Source organism: Amblyomma americanum, chromosome 3 (assembly GCF_052857255.1).
Source record: "Amblyomma americanum isolate KBUSLIRL-KWMA chromosome 3, ASM5285725v1, whole genome shotgun sequence".
Classification (NCBI taxonomy): Eukaryota; Metazoa; Arthropoda; class Arachnida; order Ixodida; family Ixodidae; genus Amblyomma; species Amblyomma americanum.
Genome location: NC_135499.1, coordinates 125,002,515 through 125,022,313, shown reverse-complemented (window position 1 = coordinate 125,022,313; position 19,799 = coordinate 125,002,515). Strand labels below are relative to the sequence as shown.

At 44.5% G+C, this 19,799-nt stretch overlaps 1 protein-coding gene across 5 annotated transcripts in view; it reads left to right on the top strand.

Annotated features, from left to right (window-relative positions):
• LOC144124882 (calcitonin gene-related peptide type 1 receptor-like) overlaps positions 1-19,799 on the top strand; it is a 91,007-nt gene that overhangs the window by 58,832 nt on the left and 12,376 nt on the right. For all 5 annotated transcript variants that reach the window (XM_077657817.1, XM_077657818.1, XM_077657819.1 and 2 more), the window contains 6 exons: positions 8,503-8,558; positions 13,529-13,664; positions 14,762-14,872; positions 17,137-17,222; positions 18,715-18,877; positions 18,962-19,081. In XM_077657817.1, coding sequence (XP_077513943.1) covers positions 8,526-8,558; positions 13,529-13,664; positions 14,762-14,872; positions 17,137-17,222; positions 18,715-18,877; positions 18,962-19,081 — 649 coding nt within the window. In that variant the 5' untranslated portion in view covers positions 8,503-8,525. The remainder of the gene's footprint in view (positions 1-8,502; positions 8,559-13,528; positions 13,665-14,761; positions 14,873-17,136; positions 17,223-18,714; positions 18,878-18,961; positions 19,082-19,799) is intronic.

Here is a 19,799-nt window from a genome sequence, read left to right as displayed (position 1 = left end):
ACTTCACTGGCACAAATTGAGTGAAACTCTATTCGAAGGTCTAAAACTTTCTCAGTTCCTTTTAGAAGAAAATTTTGCAAGATTTTCTTATCAGAGAGTAAAATTGAGGATGAAGTTTCCAAAAATCAGGCCAGTGAAACTACAGTCGAACTTACCACGCACCTTTCTTTCATCTAATTAGGCGCTCAATTTTGAATCTAGATGCTTAAGGAGACCGCGCAAGCATATCAGATCCCTCATACACTACACACGTATGCATATCGCTCAAGCTTTCACAACAGCCTAAAATTGCTCGCTGAGTGAGCAACCGACCTGCTTTTTTGCGACTTGCTGCATGTCAGAGCGCTCCAAGAACAGCATATATTAAGTAATACTTGATTAAATGGTTGATTCGTTGAGTAAATATTAAAAAAAACTTGCACAAAACGGCGTGCATGCTTGATTGGTGCTGACCCAGCTAGGCGGTGGTCACATGGGCAGGAAAACAAAATGTTCTTGCAAGAAATTAAGCAAAAATAAACCCATTTGTATGATATAAAATAACATTAGAATACATAAATCAGTGAGAGCGTAATCCCAGGAAAACAAACTTATTGTAACTATCGTAGAATAAACAAGGAAGTTCACGGCATGAGCTCTTTACTGTCCAAAAGTAATGATGCATTTGAAAATCGAAAAACGCCTTACCACTTGATGACATATAAATGATGACAGCCACTTCTCTGGTGAGGTATGCGTGAAGCCGAGGTCTACGCGATGTTGCCACCTTCAGCAGAAAACTGAGCGGCATAGAAGAGAAAATAGTAAATATATTTAATGTTTTGCTAACTGCGCGTTAGTACGAAATTTATTATTTACTTTTAATTTCGCGAAATTGGTGGCAAAAGCTAAAATACGATCCTTTCAGAAGTTATCCAATTACATCTCATGCAAAGCACTCGCAGTTAGCACAAGAGGGTTGAAATAGAAACTTGATTGGTAGTCCAAGCGGTCTAATTTTCTCATTCCACAAGGGTGCACTATAGGTTATCTCGCTGAGTAGACTTTCCTTAACATGAATGTCCTCGCCTTTGCAGAATATAACATGCCGGTAATGAAATCGTCGTAATATCCTCATTTCACATTCAACACCGAAGCACGCCGGGATTGCCCCTCAGTCGGCATCCAAATTTATAGGCAGCACATTCGCGCAGATAGGTTGGCAGTCAGCCCGTTTGAGACAGCCCTCTTTAATGCCTATGTGGACTCACATACGCCGATCGGAAGCGAGCAGCCCGTATATTTAAGTAAAAGGTCAGCCGGCTTGGCGCCAAAGTGTTATGAGGCGGGGGTATCTCGAAAGGACCCGTCTTCCTGGAAGATAATGGAACGGGCTGGTCACGTATTAGCCAGAAGCGAAAACGAAACTCGACACGTCGTTCCTACTGACAGGTAACGTTTATCGTCCGGCATACCTTGAGCCCCTTCCTTGTATTTCAGGCGTTCGATAGCCATAAAAAGAGGTTGCGTTGCAGCGCGCTCTCTGAAATATATTTTAGGAACCTTTTTAAATGAAATAAACTAGAGCAGTGCAAGATTTGCCGCCAGCTTTACTTCACCGGTAGGACAGCAAACACGACAAGCCCTCGAAATTTTGCTGCAAGACGTTCTCTTTAAGTTCCCTGCAGCGTGTAAATCACGGCTCACTTTCCCGCGGCAGAATATACAGCGATAAATCAGGCTTTGCATTCACCGAGTGCCAGATTCCTTGAGTAAGATATGTGCCGTAGTCACTATGGATTTTGGCATGCTAAGAAAGCCGTTATATTTATTATAAAATGTGGTGAGAATACGTAGGAAGATGAAAATATTTCTTTTAGTCGTCTTTATGTGAGTTATATTTTAGGTTATTCAAGCTGCAAAGAAGTGCATCATGAATTCTAGTAGACTAGTGGCGTATCCCCTATAATAATGTGCTGCGCCACTGTACATCCACTGCAATTCGACTGTACTTTCAGCGGACTAAATTTGCAGCGGGAATACAGTGTAGCACAGTTGCCACCATGCTCTCCTTTACGTGTGTATACTATTCTCTTAAATAATAGGCCCACTTCCCCTGCATACTCCTGTAATACATTATAAGTCTCAAAATTATAACTTCTCTGTCGCATGCTCTTTTTAGGCAACAATGGAAGGACCATGCGGTTCTCCGCTTGTGTTCTTCTGGCCTTCCCGAGAATTATCCTGGCGACCACGATTTCATTTTTGGACGTCTCTCTGCCATGATTTTGACCTAAAACACCCCTAATAATATGCCCAATTACACACAATTAAAATGAAAACCTGCATCTTGCGCAGGGATCTCGTTGGAGCAGGCACAATTTCGATCAAACATAACGCCCTCTACGTTGCTCAAAACCTACATAAGGGTGCGAAAGTGCCCGGTTCTTTCCAGCAGCCGCGCCAAGTGCCACTACTCCAAAAATCCAGAAGCGCATGTCGACTATTCATATTCGGTATCAAACTCTACAGCATCTTACTTCATTCGTCTTCATTCCGCTCTGTCCAGTCCAACACAACTGGCACGCGACAAGCAAAAAAGATATGTCGGTTGGTGAAATGTCTTTTTCTTGCTCATCACAATGTAACCCTCTTTGCAAAAGTAAACGAGAAATAGGTTTTTGCTTCTTAACCTTGTAATGGAGCCTTTACTGCACCCCTAAGGACTGAAAGGTGTCGAAACGTGAGGACAAGGGTTCACCTTACTGTACACGGATTCAGAGCTTAAGGGCCGCCATATGTGTTTCGCTATGCGGCCAAGAACCAAACCACCGTTTCCCGCTTACTTTTGACAAAGACCGTACATGCGTGGCATTTGCAGTTAGATGAGCAGCGACGGTATCGAAGCTTGCACAGGAAGCCATTTTGACATGGACGGTGTTGCTCCAGAAAAGACACTCAAGGAACAATGCGGCCTACAGAAAGGCGTTGAATAAGGACTGTTATCTGACCTTGTTGTCTTTGTTCTTTTCGCTCGGTGGTTTCGGTCAGAGAAAGGCACGTGAGAGAACCGTTTTCACGCGTGAAGACGAACGAGGTGGCAACACACTTGACCTCTTACTCTCTCTGCTGTGCCGAATAGGCTGCGCTCGTGTGCTTAAGTGCTGGCGAGGATATACCGCTCTTAGACACCACGCCCATTATTTGAAGACGTACATGTTTGGTTGAAAGGTACAGGAGGCGCGTGCTGATAATTAGTTTAAAATAACGTGTCTGGAAAACTGAGAGGCCTGTGATCGTACCGTTAGTGGTAGCAGTTGAATGGTAAAACTATCCGTATAACCAAGAATAGTTACAGACTGATTACAAGAAAGTTGTGCATAACATAGCAAAAAAGTCGTTTCATTTTTGCTCAATACGCTATCCAGTGCTCATCGCCAGAGCTTCTGGACCATTAGAGTCTGGAAGAAATCACACTCGTAGCGTTTACTAGCCTGCAGCACCATGCAATGCAGCAATCTAACGGAATCGGCTCCGGTTACTTCGGTATAGCACACCAGATAACAGCGGTGAGGAATTAGGTAACTCCTCCAAAAGCAGGTTCTCATCAGAGGCTCATGTTCTGCTTTTGTTCACAATGCACATTTAACTCGGTTCTTCCCCCCTTTTTTGTTCAAACAGCAAGATGACTGGCTCTTTTGATTCTTTCTCTATAGCGAACCTTGCTTTGTCCTCTTTTCACCTCGTTGTGTAAACGCACGTTGCACACGCCGAAGCGATAAGGTTGCTTGTCTAGATAATGGCCAGGTTCGAGTTGCGCATTGGTCATCGCTGCGCTGCCGTGGTATCTGTGGGGCCCACGTTATGTAACGCACTCTGGGGTTGCTGCGCAGTTTCGTATATCCAGTTGATTCATGACATACCCTGTTGCGTGGAGTGAAAGGAAGCGATCACATCCAATACATGCGCCGGCACTCCAAGAGGTGACCCAGTGGGAAAACTACAGCGTTAGAAGACTGCGTCTGGAGAACACTCTTCAAAACTGCAAAAACTAAGTCGGGAGAGGAGAGAGTAAGACTGACTGGAATACAACGATCGAATATACGAAATAAACATTTCCAGTAGGGTCATCTTGTTTTGCATACGACATATTTGCCGGTTATGCTTCTGCCATGTTTCGGCACTTTTGATTATGCACACCTTGGTTATACCTATATTTTTTAGCAGATTTCCTGATTAAGTAGAATTGATATATTATGCGATTATATTAAAAACCTCTTCATGAAAGAACTGTGTCGTCGATCATGAAATTCGGCTATTAGTTAGGGGGAAGTGACGCCACCAGACCAGACGTGGCGTCACTAGACCAGACGTGGCGTCACCAGACTAGTAGAGATTTAACGTCCAGAAAATGCATCATGAAATACTAATGATATCGCATCGCTTGCACATATTTAAATTAGGTGTCTCTGTTAATTTTGCTTTCTCTCTTACTGGATGCTGCCCACTACACTGCTTAGTGTTCTTTGTTTCATACTCCCTGTTATTATTTTTCACGTGCTGCTGTATAGAGTTTTTTTTTTCATCTGCTGTCTTTGGCACATTGTGGTTCTTATTATGTTGCCAACGTTTCTGTGTTTTCTCTCCTGCTTGAAAGAAGTAGCCAGTGGGAATGTGAAGCAGCAACTTTTGATAAGTGTGCGCAAATACAAAAAAAATATATCAGGAATGCATTGTGTTCAAGAATACAGTGATATTCTCTGCATTATGAGTATTGTCCCGGAATAGAAAAGGCTTCTTTGCAAGCCGTTATCGTGGATCGGTAAATATGCTTGCAGGAGTCAATAATTGTAAAACTTGTCCCAAGAATACAGAAAGAAAAATAGTCATCAGCCAACTGCCAATTCTTAAAGATGAAGTTCTTATTCTGCCATGTTAGGCTTTCACATTGAACTTTATGCAAAAGTACCTACTTGCCCACTCATTGCACTGAAAAATTTGATGTTTAGGGTCTTTCGTAGTTTTAGCCTTTCAATGGAGGAAAGGAGGAAGTTATCCATTTTGTGGAATGGTTAACTTTCTTGTGGAATTGTTAACTTAGCCGTGGCCTCGTGCTAGAGCACCCACCTCGGTTTCGGGAGGTGGTGGGTTCGACTTGCGCTACCGGCCGGTTACCCACCGGTTTCCTCAAAATGGGTACAAGATTTGCCCCGGCCTGGTGCTCGGCTTGCTAAGGGTTGTATGGATTGGCAAAGGAGCCTGCGTTTTCAAATCTCGTCCATGTGGGCTTGGAAGAAACGTTGAGTAGACCATACAGGCAAATTGATTAAGGGCCACAAGATGGGCTTCAAGCAGATGGGCTTCAAGCAGCCCTAAATCCGCACGAGGCGGATTTAGGGTTGTTTGAAGGCGGAACTTGTCTCTGATCCGTCAAGGCAGCAGTTTGGTCCAAGACCCTTTTCCCAAGCATCTCATCCCAGAAGAGCCGAGCACCAGGCCGGGGAAACCTTGTACCCATTAGAAAACCGGTGAGTCCGCGGCGATACTGGGGATCAAACTCAGCACCTCCCCGAATACGAGGCGGATGTTCTACCAAAAGGCCAGGCTTCAGAACGCTAGTTCCAGAAAAAAAGGTGAAAATCCACGAAAATTTGTTTAATCATGGCTACGCCTTCCAAGTAGAGCTAATAAATTGTTTGAGGCATACAGTTGGGACCACCGCATATTAGTTTTCGTAATTTCACTAGATTGTTCCACTAGATTGTTCCTGGCTAAGGGAACTGAGTTAATGAAAGTATATGGAAACTTGCCGGAGTGCATTTTTCTCTGTGAGTGCAACGGCAAAATAAGCATGAAGCACTTCCACGCATCAGCCATTTTTTTCGCATTCGGCAGGTTTGCACGCTGGCAGCTTCGCTTAAAGGATTATAAACACGCGGCATCCACATTTACACCATCGAGAAAGTAACCACACGAACGATTCTTTTTCTCGTGACCTACCAGTGATGTATAAACTACAAGTTTTTGAACAATTATGGATTGTTTGTTTGTTATAGGGCAAATACAGGACGATATAGCAGATATGTCTTTCCCACTAGTTTCATTGCTAACATTTATGACTAACTGGAAAAACGTTACCACTTCTTTTCGATCTGCGCGTAAAGTAGAACGAGTAAGCTGCAATGTTTGCGGAGCTGTCGAAACAGATGTCCCTGGACAATGCCATTCCCATAGGGCATTTAAAGTGGCTAAAGGGAACATAGTTGAAAGCCAGGATTTATCCTACCAGTGGGGCGAAATTTTATCTTGTTAGTGGGTTGAAGATTTGTCCTACAAGTGTGGCGCTAAAAAGCTTACCATTATCCCCTCTTTACTCATTATTTTGCTGTTTCTCAGTTTAGGTGCAATCTGATGAACCGTATTATTTAAAATATCCACATCTTAAGTCAAAAAGGAACATCGTTTTGTTTCAGTAAACGAAGAAATCCGGAACTGTCCTTGAGTATCAGCTAGGTCTTTGCATTCGCCAATAAAAATTCTGCATGTATTTTGTATTGCTGTCAGCTGTTTCTTACTGCAAATATCCTTAATCGGCTGCCTATTTTAATTCTCTGAATTGGACACAAGAGGCTGTCTAGTGAGGACAGGCAGCAGGTTCCAACTGTTCACCAGCAAAATATGCGGGCTCAGCATAATATAGGTATTTCGCTTTAAGATGCAAAAACCAACGAAAATTCGCATTCAAAGGATTCTTGTGCCGTTGGCGTTGGGAGCAAGGCACCAATATTAATTACATCTATACATACCCTACCGAATATAGACACACAGGCATGGGCGTGGAAATTTTGTTTTTTATTCGTTTTGGTAGCTCCACCAGGCACGTAGCCAGAAATTTTTTTTCGGGAGGGGCTCGAGGCAATTGTATAAGGGCAGCCAAGGGAGAGGGAGGGGGGTAGCAGGGCCCATGCCTTACGAGAACACTGCTGGGGTGACGGGGTTGGGCGCGGTTTCAGGGAGGGGGGGGGGGGGGAGGCGGGCCACGTCGGGTCTTTTCTTGGTTACGTCCTCCAGCATAGTACTTCTTCATGAAGAATATTGACGCATAGAGCATTAACAATTTCTCTTGAGCCCGATCATGTGCAGTGGAGCAAAAGCGAATTCAAATCACCTCAAAAATTACCGAGTTACATGCATGCGGCGCTCAGAAAAGAAACCATCCTTTGGAATGGACAGCAACATTATTCCTTCTAATTCGTAGGTTGAGAGTCCGAACGATAATTAAAAAAATATGGATCCGGCTCTTGTTTTATATTCTAAGTCCATGTAGAAGCAGTGTTAACTTCAAACTTTTAATGAAAACTTAGTGAACCATGCCGAGATAATGCCAGCCACTACCTCCTATGATATCAAGGCAGATTGAATACTGGACGACTTACTTCTCGGGAAATATATCCTTCGGTGAATATGCTCTTCAACGAAGGCATCCCGCTTTCTGCGTAAAAACTTCAGACCGGGACTAGCGCCTAATGACGGCAGCTAAAACTGATTTCAAATGTGTTCTTTTTGCCTGCACATCAGGAGTTAATACCGAGAGTACAAATTGCAGGTTTTTCACATCTGTCTTCATTTCGCGCCTCGTTGGAGGCTTCGCCGTATGAAGGATTCATATCGGCAAGGATTTCACTCGAACTTGACTCTAGCGTATCTCAATTCATAAAAAACAAGCAGATTAAAGCTGCAGATTACTAGAAGCGAACGGCAGAGCCTTCCGAACGTGGCCTCCAGTTCTGATGGTTTCGGCAGTGAGATTGCAATGGCAAAAAATTGTTTTCGTGAATTGAGGATTGACTGCGATGTGAAATGATCGAAAACCTTGTGGGGCAAGGGGAATACGAAATTAAAAAGAAAGAAAAGGAGACGGCACTGTGGCACGGTAGCATGAAATTCATAACTTCACTCGCGTAATTGCACTACAGACTAGAGATCGGGCCCTTCTGGTGGCAAAGAGATATATAAGTTGAGTGGGAGATGTGCTAATGGTCATGCTTGGGGCGGGATATTGAAATTTTGATGGGCTCTTTTAGTCCAGCGGTAGAACTTACTCACGAAAGAAATTCTTTTTTTTCGGGAAGAGCTGTACAGGCGATAGTATGTCGCTTCGACGTCTACGACGTCTCCCCAATGGCTATTTCTAAAGGCAGTTCATTTACTCACTTTTAATATTAACGCCCCTTACATTTTCCTGCAACTGCTTCAAAAATAATATTAATGATATAGGGTTCAGTCTCGGTACGGTAGCTGTACGCATTCACGAGAATTATGTCGCTGCAGGTTAATTAGTTTATATATTTTAATGTTACAAATGTACACTTAGGTCTGTGAGGCATGTTATGGTGGAGGGCTCATGGTTAATGTTGATCCCAAAGAGTTCTGCATGCCAGGAGTTTTGGAAAAGCGGCATATTTAGATTTTTAGGGGAATGATGACCATCAACCTTCTTACTTCTGTGCTTCTTGCTTGCAGATTGTAAACTCCTGTCCATTACCATGAGTGGAGACTGCCGGGTGTCCATCACACTGGTAAGAAACCGGAATTATTCATCTGCATGCTACCACCGATGCGCTAATCGCACGTAACTGTAGGTGTCAGAAAAAGTCATAAGAAGCCGGGGCGATTGGACAACTGACTCTAATCATATTCATTGAAGCGTAATGCCTTTGCCTTTAAGTTTCATTTCCCTTTTTGAGCGGTTCTATTGCAGTGTTGTAACAGCGCTGAAGCACATTGAATGATGGAATAGCACGAAAAAAAATATTTGTCCGTCTTTCTCTGCCTTAATAATCGCATGTGATGGAGCGGTAGTATTTTATAAACTTTAAAAATATGATTTTGCAAATGGCAGCCTCGTATTAGCCTTAAAAAATTGTAGCAGAAATTTTAGCATAGGATCAGGTTTTGAAAAAAATAAACAAGGTGCTGGAACACAGTAAGTGGGTTCACTGACGTATGCTGTGCAACAGCCGCAAGGGCACGGCAGTCGAAAAATAAACACACGAGACAAGAGGCCGTTGTCTTGTTTTGTCTGATAAAACAGACAAGGAAACACTTTCGCCATTTTTTTCCGCGTTGTCGTGTCTTTCTGGCTATAAGAGACTACGTGTGAAAAGAGCAGCTTTTAACGAGTTACATTCCCACTACAATTCGTACCAGAGCGGTACAGAAAATTTTGGTTGAGGTTGACCTGAAGGCTCACGGAGGCCTTTATCTCCCTTTCTAAATTGGAGCCTCTTGGCTGACACAAGAACATAACACTGAGTGAAGGGCAATTTTGCGATAACAGGCGAAGGAATACGATAGAATCTGTAGGTGCACGGCAGTTTCTGTAGTCACAACGCGGTTTGACACCTGCGTGGCAAGCCGAGCTGCAAGCAACGTTTTAAATTCTTCTCGGGCAGAAGCGCAATGGAACTATTGAGCAGAAATAAAGTGCTTTATGGGAATCATTTTGTGCTAAATCTGCAAGACTTTCCTTACGCTCTCATTGTGAGTAGTAAATCCTACCGCTCGAGGTACTCTTCGAGCAACGTTTTCAGTTTATCATCGTGCAGCGATGAGTTGCCGCCAACCGCTTTGGGTACCTCGGATAATGTAGCGCACAATGCGGCAATAAAAAAAAATAACAGGCGATATTGCATTGCTAAGCGCGTCATATCGTGCAGTAGAACTAGTTACGACAGACACTTAAGATACTTACGTACTAAGGGCATTTGTCCTAAATACATTTGAGATGAAGGCATTAAGCCTGAAGGCCTTTTACCAAAAGGCCTTTACCCCGGCAGGCATTTTCTATCAAGGCATTCACCTTAAAGGCCGATGACCTAAACGAATATACTACAAAGACGTTTGATCTAAAGGCCCTTACTCTGAAGGCATTTACCTTGAAGGCTTTCACCCAGGTGTGGTGACGTCTGCCATGTGTGCACTTCTGGCAGGTTGCCCACAACCCTGTAGGCAGGTGGTCGGCCCGCCACAAAACAGGCTTTAGGGACGTACTACATATGTACTGTAACGAGTCGGAGGCTGGGTCTTTTACCAGCTCAACGGGGCGCGTCGCGGACGAGGGGAACAGGCCAGTACCAGCTGTCTATTAGTTTATTTCCTCGTGTGGCTGTCTCAAGTAGTAGGCCAGCGTATCACGAGCTGAGGCGCCACAGCGCCGATGATGACGATAGCGCTGCTACACGCAGTACGTTTGCTCAAAATAAGAAAATGCGCTTAGTAGTGCGATTGTACTAAAAATCTGGAACGCTGGTTAATCGCGATAGCGCCCATTTTCGCAGGAAGGCAGTTTTCTACCACTGTCTTTCCTGTTTCCTGTGTTGTCCTGCCGTCTGCGAGAATTCAAAGCATGTACGACGCAGATGCCGTGTGGAATGGCTTCAAGCACGTTATGTCGTACTGAGGGTAGAGCAATTATACTGCGAAGTTTCTTCATAAGTATCGCTTCGCATGAGCATACATCGCATTCAACTAGGCGTTTCTAGCTTCTTGTTTATTTTAGAACACTTTTGAATTTTGTTTATTTTAACACGAAACTGAGCCATTTTATTCATTCTTCTTTCCACCCAAGCAATGAGCACAGTTCTCTAGTCCGTAACGTGTCTATGGAAAATACTTCTAGACCTCTTCGCTGAGTGACAATTACGATTCCGTGAAGAGTTTAAAAAGAAAGCACAATTGTCAACGCAATTACATTGCCGCAAAAAGTTGCTCCTGAATATGCCAAACCGATTTCCAGAAGCACTGAATACGGCGCACGCGAAGGGATTTTAGTAATGCCATCTGACGTTTTTCCTGCAATTCGTCAAGAGCTATGTCACCTTCTTCATCAGAACATGATGAATATGTCAGCGCCTCGTAACTTGAGCAATCAGCTAGCGCCATTCAGCTGAGAAATTGCCATGCGATTTGTTTTGGCAGCTGCAGTTATTGCGCAAAAACGTGCTTCACATGTCTAGAAGGTGATCGTACCTCGCCGAGTAAACGAGATACAATTTATCTGCGCTATTTTAATGTAGAGGCACGTGTTGATGCAATCGTATAAGGGCTGTTTGGAGTCACTGGCCTGAATTACAAAAACTTAAAGATGACAAAGCCTAAGCCTAAAACCTCAATTTCGTAGCTCTTTTGTAACGGAAATAGCTATTTCTTTAAGTGTGGGTTGTCGAGATCCTTATAGCTACTGTATTTCTTGGATTGTTTAAGTGCGATTAAACAAAGGAGACAGGATTTCATGTCCTGAATGAAAGAGACACCCATGCGAAAAGAGTGGACGACCTACAAATTGGAAACTGCTCATTCAGCTGCCGCTACGATGTGGAATAAGAGTGACACTATTCTGATACATAACCTGATAGCAGCCCTCAATGCCGTCATGTACAGCCTTTGTTGAAAGTATGCTACCCAAGGTATTTACTTCTGAACCGTTCAGCGTGTCTCGTTGTGCACAGCAGACGTTAAAAATATTCCCATGGTGAAAGAGAAACCCTTGTCCTCACATCCCGGCGAAATCTATAACTTCCTTGAACGCTACAACAGCCCCACTACACGAGTTCAGAAAATTAACCTCTTTGTTTCTTTACTTTTTACAAAGTCTGTGCAAAAAACTCAGTAACATCACATCTATAAAAAAATACTTCGTGAAAGAAAAAGGAAATTCGTGCGCCCATATGGCACCTTTGGCTTGATCGGTGAAGTATTTTAAAGCATGCCTTACCCAAGAGTGGAAGGAAAATGAAGGTGGCAAGGGGTGGTTCTGCCGCTATGCGCTTTGAAGATTTATTTGGTACCTACATTTCTTTAGACGGTGGCAGCTTAACAGCAGCCGCTAGTTACCTGTTTTATTTTGTTATTTTGCTGGACGCGCGCCGTGCTTAAGAGAATGGAACCAGAAGTTCAGCGCAAGTGCTATTTACGCCCAAACATGGGCATACAAATAAGCGCACCTCTCAGGGAATTCCTCTCTTTCACCCGTCTATCCCATTTACGCCTGCGTAAGCAGCCGTACAATAGAGATACGAAGGAATTAAAAATTAGGGATGGCCGCACTCTTCTCATTCGATGTCTTTAGCTTCATGTTCTTGAAATCTAATTGCTCCTCCTTATCTTTATTGTAAATTTGAAGCACACTGCTAATCTTACGCAGAGCGGTGCTGTTGCTATAATGAACGTAAATATTCGTACTTCTGTGCACTTCGCATTGCGTTCGCACATTTTCTCGCTCGTACCTTTCGTTATCTTCTCGAGTGCTTCGCATAAAAAAGAAAAAAAAGGTCATAGCTAACGTCACCAGATTTATTTTTAATGGTTCAGCGAGCACACGAAAACGCGCTAAATCAGTCCGTAACAAGAGCGACTGTACAGCACTCCATACAGGATGACCGACTTGGGCGGCCAGTAGAACGCATTTCAGATATTGGTAGAGCGCTTGCTTCACTCTGGCAAAATATAAGCAAACAAAGCACTAAAGGAACAAGAAAACTCTTGTCATTAAAAATGCTGCTCTCTCACGCAAATTGTGTGCACATGCCCCATCCTTCACAGGTGCCGCGTTCTTATTAAGGCGAAAGCCTGTAATGGCTCACGCTCGCGTCCGTCCGTCCGTTACGCTCGTCAACTCGATAAGAAGAAAACCTTCGTGCACGATTGGAGATGAACCACCATCCTTCCGTTTCGCAGCCAAGCGTGCTAACGACTACGCTACTTCCTGCCAACGCATATGCAATTCTGCTTGTCTAGGACGCTGGAGAGTGTTTGCGGAAAGGCGTCGAATCAGACGAATGCCTCCCAAACGCCCTCGAGTGTCTCCAGCATTTAAGATTCACAAATAATTGTGTACTTCGCATCTTAACTACAAATCAGTGACACAAGCAGCAACACCTCGCAAAAGATTCTCGCCTCACCGCACTTTAGGTCAACAAAGTTCCCTCCTGATTTAGTGCAAAATCGTGGAATAGGCTGGGTCGCGTGATTCGCGGCATTGCAATAAGAAGTATTTTTAAACTGTTTTTAGCTCTCATTATGAAAAAGTTCTAAACAATAACGTGGCGGCCTCCACCGCTGAATGTTTAGAGCTCAATGTGCAAAAGAAGTAAAGGTTTCTCAGTCCTAGCTGGATTTTTTTTCGATGCAGCAGCATAGCAGGAAGCATCGGTGACTGGCGCTGTACAGCGCTCAGCTATAACGGATTTTGTTTTTCACGCGGCATTTACAACATGCGTTTACATAGAGAAAGGAGCTATATACACAGTCTATATTCAACGCGGTTGGTAAGTGTCTGCGCTGCACGAGTTTGACAGAAAACAAAACTAAAGAAAGCAAACAACTAAAAAAGGAGAAGCAATAGGCAGGCTTGTTGCAATCGATATTTCCGTTACATTCACGACTAAACTCCGTCAGAAAGACAAGCGTGGTGCAACTTGCGTGTATGAGACGATCTGAAGAGATCGGAGTTTGTTTTTTTTTTTTTTTGCTCGCGTCTTCGCTGCAGCTCCTGTCAGCCTGCCTGCTGCCCTGGTGTAGCACCAGCGCGCAGGGCACCCGCACCGAGCGTGTGTTCGCCCAGCTGAAGGCCCTGCGTGAGTGCCAGCAGCGCGCACTCTTTGACGCCGGCGACAACGACACCGGTGAGAAATAATCTGCCCTGCGTTGATGTCGATGACAAGAAAGCTGGTGATCTGATGAACTAGGTTTCATGCTTACCCGAGTGTATTCGCTCTTCAGGTGATAGACGCTGCGTTTTCTTGTAACATAAAGTGAAGTTTTGAATAAAAAGAGCGGTTATAATAAAATTGCATGCAGATCTTCTAAAATAAGGGCCCCGATTTTGTCCTTTCTTAAATTTTTTCGAGACTTTTGTGCTTGCTTGTCTTAATTGCAGAGATTAAGTAACAATAATGTTTACTTTATCAAGAGTTGCCCAAGCAAAACTGTTTGCACACGGAGGTTGATGTTCGCTTGTTAAAACAAGCGACAGGAATAAAGTGTATACATGACGTCATGCATTGCACAAAAACAACATGAACAGGCAAGAATGGGAGTGATGAAATACTCGTGCAATATGAGCGTGAGAAGCTCTCCTCATGCTGTTTTTTACGCTTTCGCATAGAAACAGCAAGTATACACAGGTGTTTCAGCTCCGTATTTCACCGGGGACAACTTTGCTTAAATTGCAGAAAGCGGTAACAGGTCGGCTTCTATGCTAGTGCGAAAACCACACGGCGTTTTCTAAAACACCAAGAAAAATAAGAACCATAGCTCTTCGACCCTTCCCCTAGAACAAAAGCCTTTCCACGGGACAAATTCATACTAATAACTTGACATTCATGTACAATGTGCTTATGCCCACTTCACGTACGAGCCGCGTACGTGCAGTCTCCATCCTAAGAAAAGTACTTGATCTACGCTGAACGCTTAAGGCAAATACTAGCATGCAGGTTGCGCGTCTCTTCTATGAACATGACGGGCCTGAGAGGCGTTAAAGGACTCACCAGCAACGACACTAGGCTTAGAGCACTCATTAATGTGACTCCGGGAAGCCAACAGTAGATAGTATCAACTCTCGCCTTATCTGAAGTTCCAAGATTTGAAAGTCTCAACTGCGCATATCTGCGCTATAACTTATGCACTTTGAGCAGACATATCAAGCCTCCTTCGCTCCTTCGCATAAGAGGGAGACCAAATATTACAATACCTGCGTGGGCTATTTCTTTTTCTGCGGCAGCTTCCTGTGACTGGAGGTTTGACGGCTGGCAGTGCTGGCCGCCGACCCCACTGGGAGCCACTGCTCGAGCCCCATGCCCGGACCTGCTTCCCGGAGAAGTGAATTCCACCGGTCAGTGCAAGGAGATGTTACATATTGTTTGCACATCCAACGCTTATTGGCTGTTCTCCGCCGCACTAGCGCTAGCAGAAACGGTGCTATTCTCAGTGGTGCAATCGATATAAAGTTTGCACCGAGAGAGCGATTGTTAGTAGAGAGCTGCTTCCAGTTTAAAAGCATTGTTTCATCCATCGCATGTGTGCCACATAGATGCAGAAGTGGTATGTGGTTTCAAAATATAGCTAGAAAAATGCCGCGTTCCAAAGTTATAGTCAAATAAAATCAGCTTTCTGAAAATTGCTCGTATATGATGCGGTGTACGGCAGGTGTCCACTGTTTTGAAACGATTCAGATAAAACGAAAAGACTGCACGGGAACAGATGCAAGACGCGTAAGAAGCAAAACGTACTTTGTACACCCTATCATCTGGCTATGATTGCTTGCAATACTCACGGTGAACAAACAATTCTGTCGGATTCTTCACTTTTGTGGTAGATGACGTTTCCACTCTTTCACCTTCACTCCAGAGTGTGCAGTTCATCAGAACGAATCCGGCGATCGGTTAAAATATCCTCAACTAGCTGTCTGAGCTTGTTGAATGCAGACCTATACGGCCTTCAGGAGAGTTTTTTTTCTAAATTTTCGAAGAAAACTGGAAATTTCATACCTATATTTTTCCCTCGTTATCAGTTTTATTTGAGCCCACTTTATAAAATTTGAGTTCATAGAAACATGTGTCTTTGATTCAATTGAAGTATGAGTTTTTTTTAACCATTTTTGCGTAGGCTACACTGTTTTGGGTAGAGGAACAGGCAATGACGGCTATGTGACGCCGCCATTCTGTGCAGCGCCTAGAGACGATTCATCTACGTTTTATGCGGGAACAATGGGGAGGTTGCAGTGAATATTCCAATGGGTCATTAAGCTCCAACACAGGACATAACGGGCTAACAATGTTGCCAGTATTTATCCGATGAAATCATGAAAGGTCTAAAATAAAGTCCAGCAATTACCTATGGCATGTTAAGCCCTTATACAGACAACAAATAATTACAACCATATTCATCATAGTGCACTCCACTCATGAATTTCCCGCAATTGTAAGGAAAAACAGGCTCTTGTTTTAAACCAGGTGCAGATTTACAGCACAGCTTAATTACATGGGGAAGGAGGGACGTAATTTAGGGTGTCTTATAGGTAAGTTACCAGCTATTTGCGGTTCTCTTCTCGATAAAGACCAGACGTAAGTTGGCGGCTCCCGAGCCAATTAAGTAGATCGGCGCGATAAAGGGGCGTGAAGCGAGGTTGGAGGGAGAATACGCTTATAAAAGCAGACGTCCGAGAAAGAATAAACTCGCAGCCGAAGCATTAATGGCGAAATCAAACTTACAACTCCCTCATCTACTGGTTTCTTGTTTGTTTTGCTTTATTTCTGCTTGATGTGTTCATACGAAAAGCTTTTCCTCGGATACTATAGTAGCAAATGTTCTAAGTCTGGCCATCTGGGGGCATGCCGACACTTACCTGGTTAGGAACGTTCACCAGCAATTACCCTCGTTAAGTAAATCACATTATTGCTTCGCCTGGAACGTGTTTGCATAGCACAGCCTGCGGACACTTAACATGGCGGTGTTAGAGATTGTGCAGAGCACGGCCGACCACTCCCTGTTCTCGAGGCTGGAGGCAGCTGAGTTTCTGGCTTCATTGTTTCGATGAAGCTGATGAGACAGTGCTACTCATATATTAAATTACGCGCACCAAGACTGCGCTATAAGTGCATTTTCTGGTTTTGCGTTTTGCGGCCGATCCTTTTAACGCCTTCACTTCACTGTTTGCTTCTTGCTGCCGTCGCTTTGTGAAGAAACAAACACTTACATGGTGCTGCCATTTGGCTTCGCGTTTACGTTTTGACACTAAGGAAAAAACCGCCCTAACAATAAGCGCTTGTTTAAAAATAGAAGAAGTTTCATGATAACTTAGGGTCGCAATATTGTAAGCCACTTTGTTGAGATTCTAAAAGGCTGAGGAAAAGAGGAAGCCAGTGAGGTTAGTGAGACATAAACGCGCACCATCACTTGTCTTTCTCCGCGCATGGCGTGTGGTGAATTCTTTTTCCAGATAGCCAGCAACGGTGGTACAGAACATTTCAGCTTTAGCAGGAAAGAGTCGCAACATGCATCACACATAACCGGCATTAGTGTTTGTTTCTTCAGTAAAGACATGTTTTAGTCTTGAGGATCTGTGAACGGCATTGTTTCTTTTCTTAAATGTTGCAGGTACAGCGAAGTACCGCTGCCTCATGAACCGCTCCTGGCAGGGTGAGACGGGAAACTACAGCGCCTGCACAAGTTCACCGTATCACGTAAGAAGCTGCTAGAAGCTCCTGATCCTGTTTTTTAGATATGATGCCTCTTAGAATAGCTAATATTTAAGAGCTAAGATTAGGTGCCTCTGTCGGTACCTATACTTTCGATCTGTTTATATGTGGCAGTAAAGCGGCAATAGAAAAGAGAATCCCCCCCCCCCCCCCCTTGGGAGCACCATTTGCATAAAATTTGGGGGCCACTCATTTGACGCAGAATGTTCAAAGTGGTGTCAAATGACTTGGCATTTTAAAGAGGGCCAAAATTACTAATTGATACGAAGCCCAAACTATGTGTGATATTCACAACGAAGACCTTTCCTCCCCCAAACCGGGCATTTCGAGGACGTTCAGACGGTCATTACGGCCGAGCCATTATTGCAGGGGATTCCGGATGCTGTAAGCCGATTCGTGGTGCTGTCATGCACGCGTTTAAAAAAATTATTAACTAATATAACGAGGAAGCATGCAGGATATAATGAAGGTGGCTGTAATACAAAATTTCCGGAGCCCTTCACTCCGGCGTCCCTCATAGCATCAGTCGCTTTGGTACGTTAATATAGTAATTATAGTGCAAAATTCATGAGGTAGATTCCGCTGCTTTTGTATTAGAAGTTATGTTTTCGAAAATCAAACATACGTGGATGTTTTAATTTGGTATTCTCTATGTTTGGCAAGCACACCGATGTAAACACTTGAGGCACCCGTAGCTAACGCGCTCAAGTCGAACACTGAGGCAGTGTTGGCGGAGAATTTTTTTTGACGGCGTCGTTCCTCCGCGTGTGTGCCGTAGACAGGGCACGGGTGGCTAACTAAACAATGGTAGCTTCCCAATGTATTTTTGCGGGCAGGACAGGAAGGCAAACACCTGCCCTCTCAAACCCCGCCTCCTGTCGGACTTTCCATTCCACATTTTTGGGCAGTGTGTGTCGACTAGCTTTTCTTTTCGCTCTCCGCTCGTTGTGGTTCGAGTACCAGGGTTGACCTCCCCAAAAGCTTGAAGCGAAATCTAAAGTGTCGCCCCTAGCGTTATTTCTTAGTTTTCGCTAACTTCCACTACTTTTTTTTCAGTTTTTGTGGCATGCGAAAAGCTTACAGGACTCAGACACATCATACTTTGCATCCATTTTCCGAGTGCAAAGAACAATGCGTAGACGCTGGGCGCGTCCTACCTGTTGCTTCGAAATACTTCCAATAAACGAGTGTACCATCTTACGCGAAACACTCCTCTCTACAGCCTTAGTGTAAACGAAAGCGTCGAAAACCCATCTCTACGCACGTCTCTAACCCCTATCGCCTAGTGTGAAGAATTCTCACAACGGCCTCCCCCGTACCGTAATTTGTTTTTCACCCTTCATGACCATGATTATTATACTCTCGCATCATTGCGTTTCTTTTGTACGGTTGCGGGCCGCGGCACAAACCGCGTTCTTTTAGCATATATTTTTCGTAACTGGCCACCACCACACAACAACGGCGTTGGTCATTCCAGGAGCCCGAGCTCAAGTTGCTCCACGGCATTGCTCAGGACATCGGCGAGTACGTACCCTGGGAGCAGAGCTCGGCGCGAGGAGAGAACTGGATGTGGCAGGAGAAAATCGGCCACTTCAAGCACTGCCTCGAACACGTGCTGCTGAAGCCACTGGCGGAAACAAGTAAGAACGCGAGCGCTTCGCACAGCGCACCGGCCGCGCGCTCGGTGGTGAGCGTGCAGTCTTCTTCACCTCGCGTTCTGGCAGGTGACAACCACTCGTTGTGTCCGCGCACGTGGGACGGCTGGAACTGCTGGGACGATACGCCTCCTGGACTGACGGTGCACGCTCCCTGTCCGCAGTTTGTGGCCGGATTCCTCTCATCCAGTGAGTGCCCCCCCCCCCCCCCCCCCCCCGCGCTGTGCTGCGTCATTGATGATATCATGATTGGCTACTGACGAAGGAACAAATGTGCTAACACGTGCTTTAAGGAGAATATCTAAGTTGTTTTTTAAGGAAGCTTTAGCCTGTTTCCAATTTTTTGTATTAACAAAACTTTACGTATCTCTTATTCAACTCTTAAGAAACCAAAGACGCCCAAAATCTGAACGCGCTTCAATTTAAAGCCTCCAACTAATCTCTTATTCTTCTCTGAAAAGAAATGTAGGTGATGAAATTTAGTCTAGTATATCATATGAAGCTTCTAGTTAGAAAAAAAAATTGAAATTGTGCTGGACACTCCTTCCGCGGTCGCAATGCGCAAGCTGGCCGCTAAAGTTAACAAACGACGCTAACCACCACCAGGCACCAAGCCAAAATCATCAGGCAGCACGCTTTCGCTTTGTGTAAAGTTTGCGAGTACGAATATCGTCACGAATCCCGCCGTGGTGGCTCAGTGGTTATGCATGGTGCTCGACAGTTGTCATGAAAGACGCGGGTTCGATCCCGGCCGCGGCGGCTGAATCACGATGCAGCCGAAATTCTGGAGGCCCGTGCACTGTGCGATGTGAGTGCACGTTAAAGAACCCCAGGTGGTCGAAATTTCCGGAGCAGTTATCTCCGTCCTCCCTCATAGCCTGAGTCGCTTTGGGACGTTAAACCAACA